At 47.5% G+C, this 22,178-nt stretch overlaps 1 protein-coding gene across 8 annotated transcripts in view; it reads right to left on the bottom strand.

Annotated features, from left to right (window-relative positions):
• Window positions 1–22,178, bottom strand: part of pald1a (phosphatase domain containing paladin 1a) — a 56,043-nt gene that overhangs the window by 4,576 nt on the left and 29,289 nt on the right. For all 8 annotated transcript variants that reach the window (XM_061705587.1, XM_061705585.1, XM_061705588.1 and 5 more), the window contains 14 exons: window positions 21,815–21,975; window positions 21,660–21,735; window positions 20,851–21,005; window positions 20,414–20,516; window positions 20,245–20,349; window positions 19,947–20,042; window positions 19,735–19,869; window positions 19,030–19,146; window positions 18,669–18,848; window positions 17,631–17,828; window positions 17,372–17,512; window positions 17,223–17,294; window positions 16,312–16,452; window positions 4,805–4,960 (listed from right to left, as the gene is read on the bottom strand). In XM_061705587.1, the coding sequence (XP_061561571.1) occupies window positions 4,805–4,960; window positions 16,312–16,452; window positions 17,223–17,294; window positions 17,372–17,512; window positions 17,631–17,828; window positions 18,669–18,848; window positions 19,030–19,146; window positions 19,735–19,869; window positions 19,947–20,042; window positions 20,245–20,349; window positions 20,414–20,516; window positions 20,851–21,005; window positions 21,660–21,735; window positions 21,815–21,975 (1,836 nt within the window). The remainder of the gene's footprint in view (window positions 1–4,804; window positions 4,961–16,311; window positions 16,453–17,222; window positions 17,295–17,371; window positions 17,513–17,630; window positions 17,829–18,668; window positions 18,849–19,029; window positions 19,147–19,734; window positions 19,870–19,946; window positions 20,043–20,244; window positions 20,350–20,413; window positions 20,517–20,850; window positions 21,006–21,659; window positions 21,736–21,814; window positions 21,976–22,178) is intronic.

Raw genomic sequence — 22,178 nt, 5'->3', positions numbered from 1 at the left:
GCATCAACTCGCCTTTATTCTCCTAATGAAAAGGCTCTGAAGCCGAGGTGGAGAGCCATCTTATTTTGTTTAAACCATTTTTGAACTGAGTTTAAGTCAGCCTGTAATGTGGTCTGAGTCTGTGAGATGTCTGATTTGGAACAATATACGGTATAACTATATCATTGACATAATAGCGTGCAACAGTCAGAACAGAATTTAGGCAAGTCATTCATAAAAAGTGGTGGCCCTGGGGAAGAGCCCTGGGGTACACCCTTCTCAATGGGGCATAGGTGACACCCCCCAAAAAAACAATAGCATCAGTGAAAAGGTGAAGTTGGCAATACCGAACTGTGAATGTGCGAGGGTTCATACTTTTACGAGTTATTTTGAGGGGACAGTAAATTTCATTTCTTCAGTGTTGTCCCATGGGAAAAAAAAAAAAAAAGGAGTGTAGTCACTTTGGTGAGATCGAGTACTGTATATTGTGGCCACGGTGGCCATGTGCGTGACGGTTTCCCCATTTCACGCCTGGGGCTTCGTACATCAGAGACTTCATATCAGCCGTCGCCACGTGAGACCGAACACTGAGCTAGTGCCTTCTGGAATGCTGTTAAATGAGAGCACACCCGCGCACGCACTCAACACACAGGGCCAGCGCATGTTGCGGGACAGACAGTACCCTTCCAACACGGCCGCTTGCGTAACAGCGGCTTAGTGTGTGTGTGTGTGTGTGTGTGCGTGTGGCGGCGAGGACCCTCCGCAGCCGCCTCTGACGCTCGGGGCTTGTCATGAACGATCCCGCCACGGTCACTGGTGACGGGCTAACGATCGTGGCTGCGGGCCATTCCGCTCTGATTGGTTGGGGAGGTGCCAGGCTTCGCAGCAAGTGGGCCACTCAACACACTTTTGACAGCTCAAATCCAGAGAAAGTCTTTTTGAAGACCCGATGCACCGAGGGGTGCGCTAAAACCAGTCCATCAGTGCGCGTTAAGAGATGATATCGTTTTTATATCCCATCTATTTTGGAAAAACTGCTCCATCACAGCTTTCTGTCCAAGTGATTTTGGGAACCCTTTCCTCCGATGGTCTTGTCATATGGATGAAGTTCAGTACTCGTCAGTTGAATTGGCACAGCTGAGAGGTCGACTATTCTCCTTTTTCTTCATGTCAAAAGTGTAAAACTTCGCAAACACTCCATTGACAGAGTTACTGACTCTGATTTGTGTATATACCAAATGGACCTAACACAATCTTCCCAGCTCGGTTGTCGCGTCACCAAATTCCAAAATTGGATCCGATCGCAGACCTTAGTAATAGACTCAAACAAATTCAGTCCAAGACAACTTGGTCATGAGGATTTGTTTCTTGTATGACCAGAATTTGATGATGACCAAACAATCAGTCGTGAGACCTCGCTCAAGTCTTGCTCGTCGTACGACCGAAATCCAACCTTCCGTCCGACTCCTCGATGACGCGCATTTTGGTTCGATGACGTTCAGACAATCAAGCAGCACGTCTAAAAGAGATCCGGTGGCGTTTGCTTCGTTTAGAGGTACGAGTTGAGGCAGGACCGCTCCGAGCTGTTTCACAATGAAAACGTGCCCGCTCACAATGGCCCGAGCGTCGTCCGCCAGCTCCTGGCCGAGAACGCCGTCGCCGTGCTGGAGCGACCTCCCGACTCAGCGGACCTGGATCCAGAACCGCAGAGGATCCCGGGAAGCATCCAGAAGGTGCGGCAGAGACGTCTGGAAAAGTGCGTTAGACTCCGGGAGGGGGGGGGATTACTTCCAAGGGTCCCAGCGGTGCTGGAACCTTTCTGACGCATCTCATATACAGTGTAATCGCTTGATGTATCGGTTTTAGCGTGTTCAATAAATTCAAGTCGAAGACTGTCAAAGCGGCCCTTTTATCCTTTCCTTTTTCGGTCAGTAGGAAACATTTTGGACACCCCTCAGTCCAAACAAGCAGACCTTGTTGAAGTCGTGGTCTCGTTGGCTCGGTTGTCGTACGACCCGATTCCAAGCTTTTATCCGACCGCTGACCTCAGTATTACTCAACCGGAACTCAAATAGTCCGAGATCCTGTGGGAAACCGTAGTCTTGCTGCTTCGGTTGTTGCGTGATCACAATCAAACCTTCAATCTGACCACCGGCCTCTGGATTACTCGTCCCTGAGACATTGTCTTGTCGGTATGGTTCTCGCTTGACCGCACAACCTCCCCTCAAAGTGACTCCGGGGAGCAGAAACAAGTGCTACAGTCTTTCGCAAGCTTTCAGGCTTTGACAAAGCTCTCCGATGCGAGGACCTTGACGATCTGGAAGAGATTTAGCAGACGCTGTGCGGGTATCTGATACTTGGAGCAGGCGCCTTCCACTGGAGAGGTTTGGGGCACATCCAAGTCGTAAGAGGCGCAAAGCTCATCCTCCGTGGGAACACCTCGCGGTGCGGCGCCCCAGGAGGAGGCGGGCCTCGGCTCGCGCCCTCGTCTGTCGACGCCACCATCTGATTTGGCAAAACGGAGGCCGTGCGCTGCCGCTAAAACCGCGTTATTTCCCGCCAAAGGTCAAACCCACAACTTGATTTTGGTCTTCACGTAGATCTCACTCGCTCCGCCGTGGGCGGCTGATGAGGGAAAAGCAACTCGGGGCTGCGAAAGGCGGCGACGGAAAACTTCAATAAGCGAGCCGACTTTCGATCTGCCGGCAGGGGATGTCACTTTCCGATTTGGCAAATGTCGGGCCGACATTTGACTCGCGGTGATCGTCAGAAGCGTCTTTATAGTTGGACCCAAGCAGGCGGCTGCAAATGATGACTTGGTCTCAGTGAAAGACGCGACGCGCTTGGCAGAAATACAGCGTTTTGTTTTGTTTTTTCAATTTCATTGCGACGTTGACGCTTGTCCAGTTTGAACAAAATACATCCTATTTTCCAGCGACTCAAAATTGTTCTGCATTTCGCCACCTAAAAAGCGGAAAAGAGGCTTTTTCAGGTATCGTCTCTTTTGTCACGTGGAAGCTTTGAGAGCGAGCAGCATGGGTTTGGTATGTATTTATTCTGCGCAGGTTCACCGTGCGAGCGAGCAAATTTTTGGGACGCAGCGCACATATTTGGTATTCATAACAGGAAGGATAGGCCTCCGTTGAGCGAGCATATTTCTCTGACAGCTGTTTTCTCAGTGATCGGTCCAGTCCTTTTTGGAATGCCGCCCCGCTTTTATTCCACCCCAATAAGGACAAAAAAGACGGCAGGGATTTCATTCGGCGAATTTCAAACATTCTTTTGCTTTGGTCTTTATTTCCCGGGGCCTTCTGGTTGGAATACAAACCATGAGCCCTTTTAGTAGAATCCCGACAACTGAAGACGGCGGCGCCCCGAATATTCGCGGTTCGGCATTCGCAAAAGTTACAGGAGCCAAGATTTCGCGGGAGTGAAATGCTACGGGCGTATTTTGTGCAATTGCGACATTTTGTTTAACCATATTGTACATTGAGTTATATTGGTTTTTTTACATTTATTTATTTTTAATTTTTTTTTAACTCATTCACTGCTGTGGACATTTCTATTAGTCAACCACCGTTTCCTACCACTGACGTACATACTCGTCAAGTACGTTTTCCAATGGGGAAGGGGAACAGGGTCTTCCCCAGCTTGTCTGTGAAATTCACCTCCGTGAGTCGCTGTCATGATTAACAGATCCCTGTAGATGGCGGCCTTGCGTCGCTTTGGAAAAGAAGACGACGATGAGGAGTGAATGGATTACGAGGGAGACAAATGCGAACAAGGAAATCGGAGCATTTTAGACTCCTTCCACTCCAGCAGAGACACAGTAGGTAGGTAGTAGAAACCAAGTGGGCGTCGCCATCGTGAGAAACGAGAAAGCGCTTCACGGAGTGAATGAGGAACACCGTGTTAAAAAAGCCACGGACGTTCAACTCAACCATGTGGTGATTCGGCGTCGCTGAAGGCGCATTTCTGAGTTGTATATCTGAAGATTTCCCCCCCATCAAAATCCTTTTCATGGTCTTGTTTTGTAGCTTGAGGGGTCTCAAAATATATTTTAAATGAGCGCCAAAGTCACTTTTCACAAAAAGCTCGTTTTTGGTGGAACCAACCCATGTTCTACTGCGGATTACTACATAATGGAAAGCGGTAGAAACAAAATTATTTTCTCTGGGGAAAGAAGAGCGTCTACTCTTCCAATATTCTTTGGGTCTTGAAAGAGGAGTCAAAATGCTCCCGAATGATGAGCAATATGGGTAACTTTGCTTCGAAAACGGCTGGCTAGCAGTGAACGATTACTCGGGTGCTCTGAAAGGTGCGCGGTGATGTTGCAAATGTGACGTACACATCCGCAAAGGCTATTTTTGGACAATCTCGATCGTTCTTAACGTCTATAAAAGTGGGCCACGCCACGACAATGGGAAAATGAGGCTCCGGGCCTCGCCGATGTCTCAGAAGCTTCGTCAACTTTATTTGGGATTTTTTTTAGGCTGATACTAGCAGGAAGATTATTGATGGATTGCGTAGTGTGTACTTGGCGTCGTGACACGACAAGACAACTAAATGGCAACCCTGTCAACTTCTGCCAGATTTTCATTTTGCCCCACCCCCCCATGTCATGGTAAGGTTTTTTTTTTTTTACAGCATCAGCATAGAGACTCTTCATTTGTGTGGAATGCACATAAAGTTTACTGTAGAGGCCCAGCTGGCATAAGGATTAGTGTGCACACGCAGAGCCTTGACATTACAACGGTTCCACGTGTGAAGAAACAACAATGGAGCCAGAACCAAGCTCGTAAATTCCAAGGCAAATGCGGGTTACCTGCTCCATCCAGAGCGTGAAAGAACGCTGCCAGGAGTCCTTCTTCTCCAGGTGCAGGTACGTATTGAAGAGGATGAGGTAAATGTAGCGCTCCAGATACTGCAGACTCTTCAGCAGGAGTTGATGACACTCCTTCTCCGACTTGCCGCTTTTGATCTGGGGAACAAGAGCACAAGAAAGAGGAGCTCAAACGTCTTCTTTCACAGCACGCGAGTGCTTTTCCATGTGCACTTTTACAAACAATTTCAGAATGTTTGTAAGCAATAGGTGCCAGCGGACGTCCGCGCGGCAGAAAGCGGTCGACGACCGCTGACCTGAACTGAAAACGATGACAAAAACCTTCCCCGCCAATTATGCTATCAAATGTTTCGTCGCCCGATTTCCCTAAATCGGTGGGTGAGGAGGATAAATCAAGTGGATGTTGTCTAAAAACACTCGCTGGACATTCAATCACGCTAACGGGAACGGTAACTCCAACAGGAAGTAGAATAGAAGAGAACTTGATTGTCACGTTTACAGAAACAATGAGAACCAGTTTTCCAACCCTCCTCAAAATCAGCAGCATTGCAGAGAAAAGGCGACATGAAAAACACACCATTGTTTTCACAATTGCAAACCTGTACACACACAAAAATAAACACATGAAACCTGCTCATGACTCCCAGAACACTGACCAACGTAATTGGACAAATCTGGTGACGCAAACAGCCAAAGTCGGTTCAGTTAACAAGAACGGTAACACAAACAACAAGCAAAAGTGTTCGGCTTTCATCCAACAGTTTTCCTTCGAGCCTGTCATTTGTCAAAACAAAGAAAGGCTACGCAAATTTGAAAACATGGAGGCGAAACATCACAGTTGTGCAACGTGTTTTTTGTTTTTGTTTTGGTTTTGTTTTTGCTGTATTACTCAAAAGAAAGCCACTAACAGCACAAAGCAGAGTTTGTTGAATACAAAGATAAAAGTCACCCACATTTCTGCGCAAACAGCAATTATCCAAAGAGTTTTTTTGCAGAATGATCTGGCTGAAAGTTTACTGAGGAACACGCAAGTGGACGCGTTAAACAAGGTCGGCGAAATGTTGTTTCACAAAGCAACCTGGCAATTTGGTTGCACTTCAGTTGCACGCTTTTGTCAAGTGGTGGTCCCTTTTTGGCCCTTTCCCCTCTTCCGTTGTTACCCTTTCCGACTTCCCGGGATCACGTTGCAGCGCGCGTCACGACGGGGGGGGGGGGGGGGGGGAGTGTGCGGCTCGCATCCGACCGCCAGCCGATTGTTGCCTCATAAACAAAGTGTTTATTATTATTATTAAACTGTTTAAGACTCGTTGGACTTTAAAGGTGGCAAAGGTACTCCCACTCTGTACTTGGGTATACGTACAGATTTGAATTTGTTTTGTGACTAATCTTGCTTGTAATCTAATTGATTCATAACCTAAATTGTGAGGGACGTGAGGGATGCTGGGCAGATGCGGTCTAACTGCAGCTCGCTTGCACCTATTAAAAAAATAAAAAATGTTACAAATTAAAAAAGATTACTTTTATAGCGGTCATACAGAAAAGAAGAAAAAAAATCTTCGAATCCCAAAGCACGTCACGCTGAATGTTGTCGTGTAAGAGCTAGCTAGCGTTTTATGCTATCAAAACAACCGATAGCTTTGCCAACATTGTGAACTGAATAACGAAAAAAAAGATCAATTAGCAAATGATAACTGAAAAAAATGTGTTTTCTCTTTTCTTACTGTTCTTCCCACCATTGAAGGTCATTTGCAAATGTGCGCAGCTCAGCATAACACAATCATTCCGGAGCAGGACGACGCAACAGGGCAGGTTTCCTGACAGCCGTGATTGGAGCCCAAATGATCCACAGGGGGAGAAACAACATTTGGACCAAAGAGAGAATGTGCCGTCTGTCGTCAGCAACTCTCAGAGGTTAGCAGTGTTGCCTGGCCCTAGTTCACGCGCCTTCTCGGATTTGCATCGAGAACCCAATCACCATGAGCGCCAGGGACTCCCAAGTGCTTTGCACATTGTAGAAAAAAACCCAACAAGAACAACAAAGAGAACCATTCACATATTTATGACCTTGTTCGCTTTACGTACGAAGTAATATTCTTTTTGGCCTTCTTTTACAATGCGTCTACTGCGGCATGCACACAACGCACAAATATATATGATTTACTAAAGGTTTGTGCGCCAACTTGACTGCGTACACAAACAGCCGCGGAAGCTGATCTACTAACCTGGCGCCAACAGGACCGTGTCAGCCAAAGGCGCAAAATTGCCGGGCAGTTGATTTTACGCAAACAAAAACTGATATGGCTGATTTGGCATATTGAAAAAGTAGGATTGAAATGCAGGTGCAAAGCGCCCTGCTGTGCGCAACAATGAGGAGGAGGTGCATTTTTGAAATGCCAGAAACCAAAATTATTGCAGCATATCGCCTCTTCAGCAAGCCAATTTTGGAGCTTAAAATCCTCCTCGGAGCCGCTTCGCCCGTTTTCTCCACCGCTCTGCCAACCCAGACGTACGTGCGACCTCTTGGCGAAAAGGTCAACGCGGGTCTCTATCTGACGGACACGTGGTGCCAATTACCGGGCGGCGGGGGGTAAAGACAGCGATCCGTACCGGCCCTTCCAGGTTCGCACAAGCGGCCATTCATCACATTGCGCAGCGCGCCCCCCCACTCGAATCCCAAAGCAAACGAGCTACATTTGCCGCCCTCCCGTGCGTGACTCAACGTACAGAGCAGCAAATGTCAAGCGTACGTGTCAATTTTCAGGTGGGCTCACAAGTGGACCCAAACTGCCATTTCTATACGGTTCCCTCTTTTGGTAGCAGGGGAATGACAAGCGCGTGCACGAGCTAATGTTTCCAAGTACAGCGAACCCTCACGATTGGAACCAAACGGCAATGAAAGTCACGGCGAAAAAAAAACGCGTCTGATCCTGAGGTCCTGCTCCAAGTGGGAAAGTTCAAGTATCTATCGCCCGACGGGCGGAGCGTCTGCAGTCGTGCGGACTCTGTGCGGGTCTGTCGCGGTGAAGAAGAGTTCTCGACTTAGCCGTCGATCTACGTTCCTACCCTCGCCTATGGTCACCACGCCCAGCTCGTCACCCGAAGAACAAGATCGCGCGTACAAGAGTTTCCTCCGCAGGGTTCTCGCTTAGACAACGGGTGAGAAGCTCGGTCATCCGGGACGGGCTCAGAGGCGGCTCGGGCGCCCGGATAGGATGCCCCCCCCCGGGACGTCTCCCCGGTGAGTTCTCGCGGGCACGACCCGGGACACGCCGGAGAGATCTCCCCGGAGGAGCTGGACCATGAAGTCCGGGCTTCCTCGCTTCCAGCGGGTTGGCGGCTCCGCGACCCGACCTCGGCTACGCGGAAAAAATTCATGGAAGGATGTTGTGGGCGGGCAAGATTGGATTGCTTGACTTACCAAGTAATGACTTGACTTGCTTCTTGGGTTTTTTTGTGGGGACTCGATCGACTGTCTTGAATTTTACCGCCGCAACTTGGGACTTGTTTGAAAACTGACGGTTAAGACTTGAGACGTGCTTATGACTTGCACATACTGTATGTCACTTCCTCCCAACTCTCCGACAAGTACGATGCATTTGTAAATGGAATTCTTTTGTGTTGCTGTTGTTCAGGCAAGGAAATAAAGAGTAAAGAGTATTAGGGTGACTGTCTGCTGAAATGATCGTGGATAATGACATCATCATCCACACTCAGCGACTTAAGAGGAAATGACTGGCAGCTTTCTGGACATTATAGTACCCCCCCTTCTTTTAAAAAAGACAAAACAAGGCACTCTGCGAAGCCAACGTGCAGGTTGTTTCGCACTGACGTTTTACAGAGCCAGTCATCCATACAGCCGCAATCCAACATATATCCTCCGGCCTCAGGCTTCAGGAGCGAGCAGCCGAGTGGGGAACGAGGAGGAGGAGGAGGCGCCTCCGTGTTAATAGCTTCGACAGATTCCACTCCTCTGTCTTTTTCCAGTTGCTCGGCCACATCGTCACGATTAAATCCCCCGAAGTCTTGCTAGATTTCTCGGGGAGGGCTCGGTGGAAACCGCATAGTGTATAAGCAGGAGCAAATTAATGCAACCCTGTACTCTTGTGGTTAAGACTCTTGAGTCTCGTGCGTCATGACCTCTGGGTATGCATAACCAACATACCTTGAACATTTAAACGGCCCAAGCGAGTGCACAGGCTCGAAAAATTTTTTGCCAGATGACGAGCGCAGTAGTAGTAGTAGTAGTAGTAGTCGTGTCGCCAACGCATTTTCTTCTCCTCGTTGCTCACTTTCTTAGGACCCAGGGTCAGAAAAAAAAGCACAAAAACACAAGATTACCTGCGCTTTCATTGCGAGGTAATCACGTGAATTGATGGCAGCCGACGGTTGTTGTGAAGTTCACTGCTGCCATCTATTGACGGGCGCTCTGAATGTCACGCATACAGCACGAAGCAAAAAAAAAAAAAAAAAAAAAAAAAACTCAAAAGCTTGTAACGTGATCAAAATCATACAGTGGGTACGGAAAGTTTTCAGACCCCCTTCAATTTGTCCCTTTTTGTTATATTGCAGCCATTTGTTCAAATCATTTCAGTTCATTTGTTTCCTCCTCAATGTCCACACAGCAGCCCATATTGACAGAAAAAAAAACGGAATTGTTGAAATGTTTGCTGATTTATTTAAAAAGAAGCATTCAGACCCTTGGCTGCTGTCCATTTCTTCTGATGATCCTTGAGATGGTTCTACAGCTTCATTGGAGTCCAGCGGTGTTTGATCATACTGACTGGACTTGATTAGGAGAGCCACACACCTGTCTATATAAGACCTTACAGCTCACAGCAAATGACAATCAGGAGGTCAAAGGAACTGCCTGAAGAGCTCAGAGACAGATTTGCGGCAAGGCACAGATCTGGCCGAGGTTACGGAACAATTTCAGATGCACTTCAGGTTCCTAAGAGCACAATAGCCTCCATAATCCTTAAATGGAAGACGTTTGGGACGACCAGAACCCTTCCTCGAGCCGGCCGTCCGGCCAAACCGAGCAATAGGGGGAGAAGAGCCTTGGTGAGAGAGGTCAAGAAGAACCCAAAGTTTACTGTGGCTGAGCACCAGAGATGCAGTCGGGAGATGGGAGAAAGTTCGAGAAAGTCAACCATCACTGCAGGCAGTCGGGGCTTTATGGCAGAGTGGCCCGACGGAAGCCTCTCCTCAGTGCAAGACGTGAAAGCTTGCATGGAGTTTGCTAAAAAAAACAAAAACAAAAAAAAACACCTGAAGGACTCCAAGGTGGTGAGAAATAAAATTCTCTGGTCTGATGAGACCAAGAGAGAAATTGTTGGCCTTAATTCTAAGCGGCAAGTGTGGAGAAAACCAGGCACTGCTCGTCACCTGTCCAATACGGTCCCGACAGTGAAGCGCGGGCGGTGGCAGGGACATGACGACCGGTTGCAATCCAAGAGGAACGCGGCCGAGTACAGGGATGTCCTGGACGAAAACCTTCACCAGAGTTCTAAGGACCTCACACTGGGCCGAAGGTTCACCTTCCAACAAGACAATGACCCAAAGCACCGAAGGAGTGGCTTCAGAACAACTCCGTGACTGTTCCTGAATGGCCCAGCCAGAGCCCTGACTTAAACCCAATTGAGCATCTGTGGAGAGACCGGAAAATGGCTGCCCACCAACGTTCACCATCCAACCTGACAGAACCGGAGTGGATCTGCGAGGAGGAATGGCAGATGATCCCCAAATCCAGGTGTGAAAAACTTTCAAAAACATCATTCCCGAAAAGGCTCACGGCTGTATTAGCTGAAAAGGGGGCGTCGACTAAATACTGAGCAAAGGGTCTGAATACTTACGGCTGTGGGATATTTCTGTTATTCTTTTTATAATAAATCTGCAAAAATGTCAACAACTCCCTTTTTTCTGTCAATATGGGGGCTGCGGGGACATTCATGTAGAAACGAACACGAATTCAGATAATAATATGAATTTCAACCAATCCGTCTGTCATCTGTAAGCTATTTATTTTTAACGGTTCTATGTAAGGTGGGTTTGAAGTGATAGAAGTGTTTTGGGAACATCATTTGTGGTATATTTACAGTTTCAACTATGAATACAGGCCTTTCTAAACATTTTTAGGGGGCGTCAATTTCAGTTTTTTCCGCTAATCACATCGCAGCTTGGCCGTCGGTTCACGCCAGCACACCGATGATGCGTTTTGGAAGGCACCAAAAAGCCCGGAGACAAATTCGCACAAGAGTTAGTGATGAAGAAAGCGCGTTTAAGCCAAGCAATTGCAAAGGCAGCCAAGGAAATCCGAGCAAAGTGACTGCAATCAAAGGCTTTTCAATCGTTACGTTTGGAAAAGTGCGATTGTTCTGCTGAATCCTTTCACTCACTGGTCCCGAGACTAAAAGCTCAAGAACAATCAGCCTTAGACTATGTAAAAGCGCTTAATGATGGCGGTGGGGGGGCTGTTTGACAGAGAGAGGGCGGCTCATTCAAGCACTTTTTTTTTTTTTTTTTTTTTTTTTAAGCTTCAAGCGTTGCGTACTCGTGCCACGGCAACAACAAATTGGGCAGAAGCCGTCATTTGTCCCGACTGGGAAGCAAATCTCAATCGCCACAATAAGGGAAGGCCTTTTCTCACAGACACACGGTATGTATAAAATGGTTGCTTGGGAGCAAAACATCATACTGTCGCTATCCTGCTAACTACCGCGAGCTCTACGGCATGCTATAAAGTTCGGCGTCAGATGAGCCCGTCTGTGCCAAGAATCCAAGAAACAGAAAAGTCATTTACTTGCCAGTCCTTCAGTGATGCCGGAATTTCCACCACGTCCATTTTGGAATCAATTTACCCGTTGAAATTTACTCGCTTTTCTCAATCACAAATGACAGAGAAAGGGTTCGTTTACGAGTTACAATTGGAGAAAAATGTATTTTTATTTTTTTATTTTTATTACCGGCCAGAATAATGATATCAGGGTGAAAAGGGCGACAGTATTTAGGTTTACCTTTTGAATATGTAGCATTCAAATGTATTTCATCGGTTAGGCAGCATACCTTTGGAAAAATCTGACAGTTTCAACTAACAAGGTGCATTATTTTTCAATTCCAATCAATCAAGCGAGCGAAGGCCACGGCGCCCTGATGCGCCGCGTCACGCTGTAAACACACACTGGGGGCATTAAGCGTATCGCTTCAATCACAGTTGTGGAAACCCCCTGAAATTAAATAAGTACATAAAAAAAGTTATTACCCCCCTTGTTAAATCATCAGTTAATTGTGGCTAGTCACAATTTTGGGTTCATTTTAAGCGGTCACACCCGAGCCTGATTACCTCCTGACCCGTTCTATTGAGAAATTGCTTCAACAGAATGCGTCAGATAAAAGATGCAACAAAACGACATCAGTCTGGAAAGGGTTAGAAAAATTCGAAGAAATTTAAAGCTAATCGAGGCAAGATTAAGCAGAAAAAAAACGGAACATGAAGAGGTCGCATGCAACAAATAATTTCATCATTGAGAGCGACGTATAATGCCACAAAGACGACCAATACGTACGAAGAGTATAAAGGCTCTCCGTAACGTTCGCAGGGCAGTCGAGGCCGCGCAGCTTCGGGCTCCCGTGGCGCCTCCTCTCGCAGCCGCCATCTTTTCACGAGACGTCCCCCGTCTGCCCGTCGGAGAACTCGCTCACGAGGCCATCTCTCCGCACCCCAAATCGTTTTCCATTTCCCCGTCGTCTTTTTGCCCTTATTCTTCTTCGTTTGTGGTGGAAAAGGAGTTAGGCAGCGCTCTGTACTCTTTCGATCGATCGGAGATGTGCACCGAGAAGACCAAAGCGAAGAGAAAATATGCAATTTTCCACTCCGTTCGACTGATCGGCCACGCAATTTTTACAGGTCCTCCTCGGCTCCTGCTCGATTATGAGCCACTGTGACGGACAGGCTCTTTTTTGGGAAGGTGAAAAGCAAAGAATTCGAGTTGTGCACGTTTTATGACGAATTCGCCGAATGATGATCAAAGTTTGACTCTACCCAAATGACATTCCATAGAAAAAAAAATCATTATGTCTAAGATCCGGTCATTCAAGTCCCTTGTAGGATGAATTTGATTCAGCTTCCTGTTTAATGTCAGGCGGGGTTCTTGTTGGGATTGATGCCCAATTGCCACACACACCGAAAATCATGTCGAAATGGAGGAGGAAGTTGGCACAAACAGATTGGATCCCAGAGGAGACTGCGGGCAACAAGGAGCCGGACCGCTGCAGTAAAGTGGAGACTGCGGAGTATCATGTTGGCAGCATCCAGCATGTGTGCTCTTTGTTCTTTACAGTGAACCCTTGCTCATTTCCCGTTTGCTATCCTTACAATCGGACTACTACTCGGAATAGTACGGTGGACGTCGGGACCGGGCCCGAGCGCGAAGAGAGAAAATCTGCGTGTAGTTGACGGTTACTCGAATTAGATTGGGGGGGAAATAAATGAAACGCCAAAATTCTTCAATCAGTGATGATAAACCGTCAGCTAATATTTGGATTGCCCCCTCCTCCCCCCCCCCAAAAAAAAAAAAAACAGGGGAAAAAGTAATTTTTATTCAAAAAAATAAATAGGTGACTCTGTGGGTGCTAAGCGGTGACTATGCCGGGGGTCCGCTGTACCTGGCTTGCCAATGGAAAGGCGCTAGTAGCAAACAGTAAAAAAAAAAAAACTATTTGAAATGCTTTAATTGAACACTGACATGACGGAACAGAGATCAAAGTCGTCACAGCGACAGGCGTGAATTTCAACTGAGCCTCCAGTAAAATTTCAACGTGCATTACCACCGGCGTAAATCATCCGGCAAATGCCAGCCCGGGCCCCTGCCAACACAAGCGCGGCAAGGTAAACACGGAAGCCAGGCGCTTTCTTTGGCCGCGACGCTGGAGGACGCATGCGCCGCGTGGGGCCCGCCCCTGCTCGGCGGTACGGGGATTTACGGCGCCCCTCCCGAACTCCTCCGACCCCCACCCGGCTCTGGGAGCTGCCGGATCTTTCGAGTCCCAGGGTAAATGTATGTTTTTCTCTATGGAAGACACATTTTCCAACCGCTGGCGAAGTGGAGGAGGGGGCGCTAAGGCAATGGGGGCGGGGCTGTTCCGCTATATGAGAGACAAGAGTGCTGGTGAAATTTTCCTCTCTTCCAGCAACATCTGGCACTGTTTAGCACCTGGCCTGCTGCTTTCAAGCAAAAAGGAAAGTGTGGGGGGGGGGGGGCAGGGAAAATATGAGGGGGGGACCGGAGGGAGGAGCGCAGTGCCAGCGTGTGGCCTCTGGATAAATCGTACCTCGTCTTGGATTTGACTCCGCCGGCTCGCTTGCGTGGGTCGCAAAGGCCGAGCTAAACGCGCTCGCGCTGCGAAATGCATCAAAACCCTTCAAATGAGCCGCTCGTAACGTACCCCCTTCAACCCCGCACATGCCCTCAAATTGTGGAATTTTACGAGGGCTGCAGCTGTCAAATAGTTTTAGAATGGAGTATTCAAACAATTATGCCCTCGATTGATCAGATGAAAATGGATTTCTTCCTTTGAAACACAATAACGTGACATCACTGTGGGGCGGAAACCTCCTACAGAATGTCCAAATGTGGTCAGTTTCATTTTTTTGCACAAATCTACAATATCACATGGGCGCGTTACTTTATTTGTATTTATTTTTACAAATTATGGAGCAATCTAAAGTGTAGAAAATGGCTTGCTCTCTTTGGCGATGCAATGCTAACGGCTCACCAAACATCCATTTTTTTTTTTTGGGAGTTTCCCGAGAAGTGCAAATGCTTTTGATGACGCCCAATGCCCGCGACGCACACAGGTGCAGGTATTCTTATTATTGTTGGCTACTTGGCGTCGTCCTCCTCGCGTTCTCCCGTCGAATCTGTGACTTTGAGCGCGTACGGCTGTGAAAGGCGGGGCCTTGCCCGGCGAGGGACGAGGGAGTCAGCGAATGAGAGTGCGGAGTTGGCCGGCTGTTAAATGGCCGCGCGTCGAGCAACTCGGCGCGAGTCATGGATATTGGCAGCCCGTCTATGAATGTGCTTGTTACGCGTTTCTTTTCTTACAGTTTGGCCAATGAAACGATGGAAAGTGCATCGGTGGTTGTGTCTATTTTTGACCACTTGCAGGGGAACTAAAATACGTTCAAACTAGCGATGTTTGGCTGTATTAAATGAGCGGACATTTATGTTCTTCATGGAAAATGCTTTATCTTCCTTTTAGTCTGAAATGAGCCCGAAATTTGGACATTGTCTTTTCTGTGCGTGCAGCAGGAACCGGACGAGCGAAAATCCATGAAAAATGGATGCCCTTTATAATTGAATTGATATATTGTTTTTAAAATGCATACATATTCTTTGTACCCCAACAATAAGCAGGCATATACCACCAATAAGCCTTTATGAAAAGAAAGAAAGGACAACTGAAAACAATTTGGATATGCGGGGCTCCACTGTTGACCTCTCTGGCTTATATTAATCATTCCATAAACTTTGCAAGCCACGCAACCTCGCCAACATCTCGACAGAGTTCGCGAACCCTATGAAACTTTCTTAAAAGTACTTTCCTTTCAAATGTGAAAATGTGACAGTTGCGAGGAGTTGGCCTTTCACAGCGACACAACGGAGGCTTTTCCAAAGTTGGCGGAAGACAATGAGGCTCAGTGACGGGCCCGCCGAGCGGGTCCGGGCGCCCCCGGCTCCTGCGGGCACAGCTGACGGTGCGCGGAGGCGCAAGGCTTGCAGTGTTGGTCAGAAAACGCATAAAGGAGAGCCTCTGTCCGGCAGGGCAGCGTCACAAGCTGCTTTTGTTCTCCTCGAGCTTTATTTATATGCACAGAAAAAAACCTGCCCATTACAAATCTTGACATAGTGTTTGTAAAGCTTTTATGTGGCGCACGAGTTGCGTTTTTCACAGCAATTTTCTGCAACAAAGCCGAGACTTTCCATTCAAAGTTCCACCTCGAAACATCGAAAATCGATAAATGAGCTACGTGAAATCCTGTGACGGATATTAAGGAAGGTTTCATTTCCTTCGCTGCTTCTCTTGGCTCCTTCCCATCCAAGCGGCTTCCATTAAGTTACATCATAATCAATTTTTCCACGCTCAGCCGCTCGTGCCTGCATTCCGCCCATTCATGTGCGCTGGCCACGAGCTGAGGTGGGAAAACGTGCGAAAAACAAGCTCCCTGTCGCCCTCTGTGGGGCGCTGGCGTCCAATGCACGGTGTTTGATATACGGTATATTTCTGGGCTCATTATGTATGTCATGACTGTTGGATGTGGGTCTTGAAATGTAAGCCAAAATGCTCTAAAACAGCTGCCAGTCAACTGGTTAAATAAAGAGATGATGACAGATTTTTAAAAATGTCACGCTTGGCATGAAAAAAGCTACACTGCATGGGGCGCGAGCAACGTAACTGTGCCCGCGAATGGCGACCACGAGGGGGAGGCTGACCTGTCTGTGGGTGCAGATGATGATCTCCCTCAGGTGGTAGTGCATGGGCGTCATGGTCTCCGACACGGAGTCCAGCGCCATGTCCACCTCGCGCTTCATCCGCTGCCCGTCGGGCAGCAGGCGCACCAGCTGCATCACCACCTGCAACGAAAAATGACAAAGCCCCTTCTTGTTTAGGACGATTGCTTTGGCGCCGTCTCGTGGCGTCTTGGTGCCAAGGGCGTTGGAGTGGGTTGAGGAGCTTCTAGTCGTGTTTAGCAGCCATCTATAGGCAATTAGAAACCATTTTGGACGGCCGTCCATTATTTGCAGATTGCTGCTACTTGTGGCATTTAGTCATCAAACTTAACACGGACCACAAAAAGGTTATGAGAAAAAGATCAATTGTTGAAACACGCATTGAACACAATAAATAAATAACCATTTTAAATAGACTGCACGTATTGTTGTTTTCATGTACATGATTGTGCCTTTAAGAGGCGGGGCTTGTTGGGTTGACGTGACGCTGGCGTGTGCATGCGAGTGTCCGAGCGTGAGCAGTTGTCGACACCGGCCGGCTCTTGCGTGAATGTGCTCCGAGTGCGTTTTATTGTTGTCCCGGCAAGCAATAAACGACTGAAAAGTGCATCGGCTACTCTGGTTCTCCTTTCCCACATGCCAGCTCGTTACTGTAAATATACTGAGAGAGGAAAAAAAAAAAAAAAAAAACACAAACAATATTACAAGAAAAGTTTTCCTTAAAAAAAGAAAAAAAGAAACCCTGATATTCCCATGAAACAAGTTGCAATTATTCCAGTCAACAAAAATAAATACATTAATTAATTAATAAAAAATTCCTTTTACAGGTGAAAATCTGGTCATTTAATAGGCATGATATTCGCGGGGAAAAAAGTGTGCAAACAATAATCTACCTGAAACTCTCCTTTTGTGTACTTGGCATCAGGGACGCTGACTATCTCGTCTTCGGCGAACTCCGGAAAGCCCTGCGGGCGACAAACGACTCGTATTCGTATTCGGCTTCGACGCGATGCAGAAACACGATGGCGGCGCGGCGCCGTACGTTGAAGTGCCACAGAGTCAGCACGGAGACCACCGTGGCCGTGGTGGTCCGGCCTTTGCCGTCGGAGCAGTTGAAGACGAAGGCCGAGCGCGAGTCCTCGGCCAGGGAGCTCTTCATGGCGTCCAGCAGCTCGTCGAAATCCTGCGCTCGCACAAAAGCGAACCAAGTATGACACACGGGGCCGCGCACATCCCTTTGATCTATTCGTTCAGGTTTGTCGCACAGGATGTTTGGCTTTTAGTCGCCCGTTGGCGCTCACCTCCTCGCGCGGGGCGGCGCAGTCGGGCAGAGGGACGCGCTTGTAGGCGAGCGCCGGCGTGGTCTTCTTGTGCTGCGCAAAGATCTCCTGCGGCGTGAGGACGCTCTTCAAAATCTTCATCTGCTTCTCCTGCTCCAGCGTCACCTCCAACCACTTCTGGGCGCGCAGGATCTCCTCCTTCAGGCAGCTCTCCAGTTTCTATGGCAAAAATTCAAAAACAGTCAAAGTGGGTTGGGCCAAGGAACATTTCATTTCCTTTACTTTACTTTAGTTTGGTAGCGTGCGGGCAGAGTTTTCTAAATTGTCACGAAAGATTTTAGTGATCCCTCACTAGGACCATGTTCACCTATTACAGTCGCACCAGATCACAAGATTTCCAAAAAAAAAAAAAAAAAAAAAAAAAAAAAATGTATACTTTTACAATGTATTTGAAAAGTGTCATAAAAGGTTTTCATCGCATTATTATACATTTTCTATATTTTATGCTTGCACATTTCTTCTTTAAATAAGTGTTTAAAACATGCTTTAATAAGTTTAAATGTTTAGTGTCAAAAGGGGTATTTCAATGCTTAAACTAGAACACAAATATTTGTATTATTTCTTCAGTAAATTTGATCCTTGCACATTTTCTGTTTGCAATGTGTTACATTGTGTTTAAAAACTGCGCTTTAACAAGTTTCAATGTTTTAAAAGGCCAGTCTTTCTAGTTTTTCTTTTTTTGGGATGAAACTATCAAAAAATGATTCCATTCCAAAATACCTTCCATATATTTCATGCTTGCACATTTTGGTTGTTTTGTGTTTTCATAAGATTGAACGCGTTTAAAGCGAGTGCTTGGGGGAGTATATTAATGCTTAAACTCCAGCCCAAAAATGTTTTTTTATTTCGAGAAAACAAATTGCATTTTTATTTGCTCCACTGTGTAAGTTCCTAGTGAGTCATCGAATTTCAGGATGAAAGAATGACATTTGGGCTATTTTTGTTGCCGTCAGCCGTCCTCAGAGGTAAGCAAACGTTTGCGGTTTCCTTCCTCTTGACCTCAATGACGTGCGGGTCTGACGTCGGGACGGCGATGTGCTGATCCAAGCGCGAGGGCTCCCTGGGCGTGAAGATCTGCCCGTTAGCTTCTAAGACCAGCTCCTCCTGCAGGTTGACCCACAGAACGCGGTTGTGCTGGCGCTTCTCGTCCGTCAGGTGGGCCAGCACGGCTCCGGCGGCCTGCGCACGCACACCCGACAGCGCTCATTCCTTCGGCTTCAAGCTTCATTTTCAACAGGAAATCCATTTCAAAAATTAAACAAATCAACAATAGAGCACGACACACTTGATTAGTTTTCAGTGTTCAAAGGCGAACCGCGACACGATAAGATACGGCTCCGAGGGGTGAATTGCGCGGCACCTCGGATGTGGGCTGCGCCATCCCGTAGACGGGCATTTTGGGCACGCGTCGGAAGTTGAGCGCCTTCATCTCCTTGGCGGTTCTCAGGACGTCGGGCGCCAAATACTCGCCCGCCACCTGCACAGACCGCGAGCCACACCTTTAGCAGGCAACTGGAATAAAGAATAATACATGGCCCATACGTGGTTTGCGCTGGTAAAAAAAAAAAAGATTATCTTTTTACAAAAAGGATGACTTTCTTCTCTTTAAAAAAAAAAAAAAAAAAAAAAAAAACTGTAATGTATAAAATTAAGACTTCTCCTCCTAAGAGTCAATTTTTTTAAAAACTTGTTCTTATAAAATAAAAAAAAGGGAAATTTAAGAGTTGTTGTAAAAATAGAAAATAAGAGTATTTTCTTTTAAAAATGTATTTTTTTCTCTCCAAAAAACAACTTTTCCTGTGCAACATTATGACTTCTATTACAATGTATGAGGTAAGCACTTCTTTTTTGAAGAATTGTTCACCATCCGCAGCTTGTTGTGAAGATAGCTGCTACCACAGAGTTAACAAAATTTTTTTGCTCGCAATTCAAGACAGATTAAAAAAAATAATAATAAAAAAAAAACGCGCCTCTTACTCTGAGTCGGGTCACTCGGAAGTCAAAGCGCCATTTTACCAACCGAGTAACGAGGAAAAGCTACCTGGAGGAGGTAAGCGCAACTCACCAGGACTCTGGCTCCTCTGGTCACCAGCTGGGGCGGCGCCGACAGCTCGGAAAGGTCCATACGAGCCAGCAGGCGGTAGAGCCAAGTGTGGCGGCACATCCACTGGGTGAAGTTGGACTCGAAGGCGAGCGGGTACTGCAAGGCGCCGCACCGACTTTAGCGGCCGGCCGATATCGAGCGCTCGCTCCGATCGAGTCGTGGCCGACACTCACCTGCTCGTGGAGGTACGCGTTAAACACGATCAGGTAGAAGTAGCGCTCCAAGCTCTGCCGGGTTCTGTGGCGAAAGTACTCTTTGGTGCTGTTCCCCTAACAGGCAACAGAAGAATACCTATAATAAATATTTGTCAGTCCTCCGGTGGCTTATTAACTCATTCACTGCCGTGGAGGTTCAGATTCGTCAAGCGGAATCCGAACATTGACTGCCACCAACGTATATATTCGTCGACTACATTTTTCAATGGGAAGGCCTGCAAAAGGCTCTCTCAAGAAAATGGAGAAAAGCACCAACCTGAATCTGATAATCATCTCCGATGCCCTCCAGCTTGCTTTTGTTCTCGTAGATTGCGTCTTTGATGTTGTGCATTTCCGCGCACAGCGCGATGGCCCGGTCCACCTGAGGAGAAACGCACCGCACCGCGTCACAATTGCGCCCACGCACCTTCCCACACGGAATTCACCTCCTCCGTGACTTGCTGTCCATTCGGCAGCTTGGCGATCAGAGTCTGGATGATGCGGAAAACCGGTCTGGGCTCTGGAGGCGCCTCGGCCACCTCCTCAAGTCTGCAAAATACGTGACACAACGTGACACGATAGTGTGCAAATACCATGTTCCCCCGCATATTCACGGTTCAGCATTTGCAATTTCACCTATTTTTGGGGGAGCCTGTTATTTGCAATTTTTTGCTCACCCCAAAGCCATGTCACACAGAAAAAGAAATATTGCTTTGGCGCCATCCGGTGGCATTTTGGTGCCAAGCACCTATTTGGAACTGAGGAGGGGAGCTTCTTTTAGTATATACCAAAACTAAAATAAAATGTACAAAAAAAAGCGACATGGCGGATGCCTGGAAATTGAAGCGCATCACATGAGTGGATGGCGCTCACGTGGACTTACGCAGGCGGGCGTGAGTCGCCCCGGAGTCGGTCGATGGCCAGGGCGCCGAGGATCATGCCCAGGTTGGTGCGGCCGACGCCTACCTGGCAGCTGAAGAGCAGAGCGGGCGGCTCCGCCGGCGGCGCCGCGCGGCGCAGGGACAAGCTGGGGCGCTCCTGGGGAGGGTGGACATCGAGAGAAGTCAGTCCTGCGAGTGGGGCCGGTCCGAACGTTTGGGCCAGGGCTCGGTCCCCATCAGTCCCCATCATCCCCATCGGGTCATTTTCATATCGTTTGATCAATAACGGGAAAGACTGAATTTCCTTTGGAAAATCAATTCATTTGACTGATATAAGTATTTGAGTTAGAGGCAATTGTTGTCCATCAAAAGGTCGTAATTGTTTCTAAGAAAAACATATTCTAAAGTCTTCTTGAGTCGTTCGGATCATTTATGAGTTTGAAGGGCAACGCATGCAAATTGTGTAATTCACACCATTTTTATCAAGCAGTCGTCTTTACCGATATACACTTTTCTCTTTGCCATTCTAAAAAGTAGTGTTGTTTTCCAATGGGGCGCCACCATTCGCTCTGTCAAGAAGGATCGCCTTTACTAGGAATGCATGGAATTTGAAGTCATCAATCATGTTTTGAAAATTGGACTGCGTGGCTGTTTCAGCATGGGAGACATTTTCGCATAGAAAACCAAAGCAGCACAAAAAAAGAAAAGAAAAAACCGCTATTGATCAAATTACATGAAAATGACACTAATATTCAAGGTAGAAGTGAGACGCAGTCACTTTGCAAACTAAGGACGGTACAGTTGGACTCACCCTGAGTATATTTACAAAAGCATCAAAGTCTTCTTCCAACGGTGCGCCCTCTACAGGTAGCGGTAATCTGTAATAGCTGGAACGAAAAGCGTAATACGGGCGGTCGGTCATTTCCGAGCCGACCGAGCGGGCCCCAAAGGAGCGGCGGAGAGCACCTGTAGGCCGGCATGGTGAACACGGGCCGCTTGTAAACCTCCTCGGTCACGTGGATGTCCTCCTCGCACGTGATCAGCATCTTCTGAGGCTCGTCTTTCAGGTACTCGATGTCGTTGTAGACGTAGTAGACGTTTTCGTTGAGCTTGGCGAAGTCGTGGAGCTGCGGACCGAGGAGCAAAAAAGTAGAGCGGCGCCTCGAGAGACGAGTGACGCGACTTAAGGGTTTACGAGACGCAAGCCGCCGTCCACTCAAGCAACACGTGTAGACGTGCAATATAATAATACTCACGTTCACGCTGCGTTCATGGCATTTCCGTTCATTTCAAGCACGGTCAAAGAACAAATGAAATTGGTATGTCATGG

Source organism: Phycodurus eques, chromosome 19 (genome assembly GCF_024500275.1).
Source record: "Phycodurus eques isolate BA_2022a chromosome 19, UOR_Pequ_1.1, whole genome shotgun sequence".
Lineage (NCBI taxonomy): Eukaryota > Metazoa > Chordata > Actinopteri > Syngnathiformes > Syngnathidae > Phycodurus > Phycodurus eques.
Note: the sequence above shows the minus strand (reverse complement) of the source record. Positions and strands in the feature narration are given on the sequence as shown.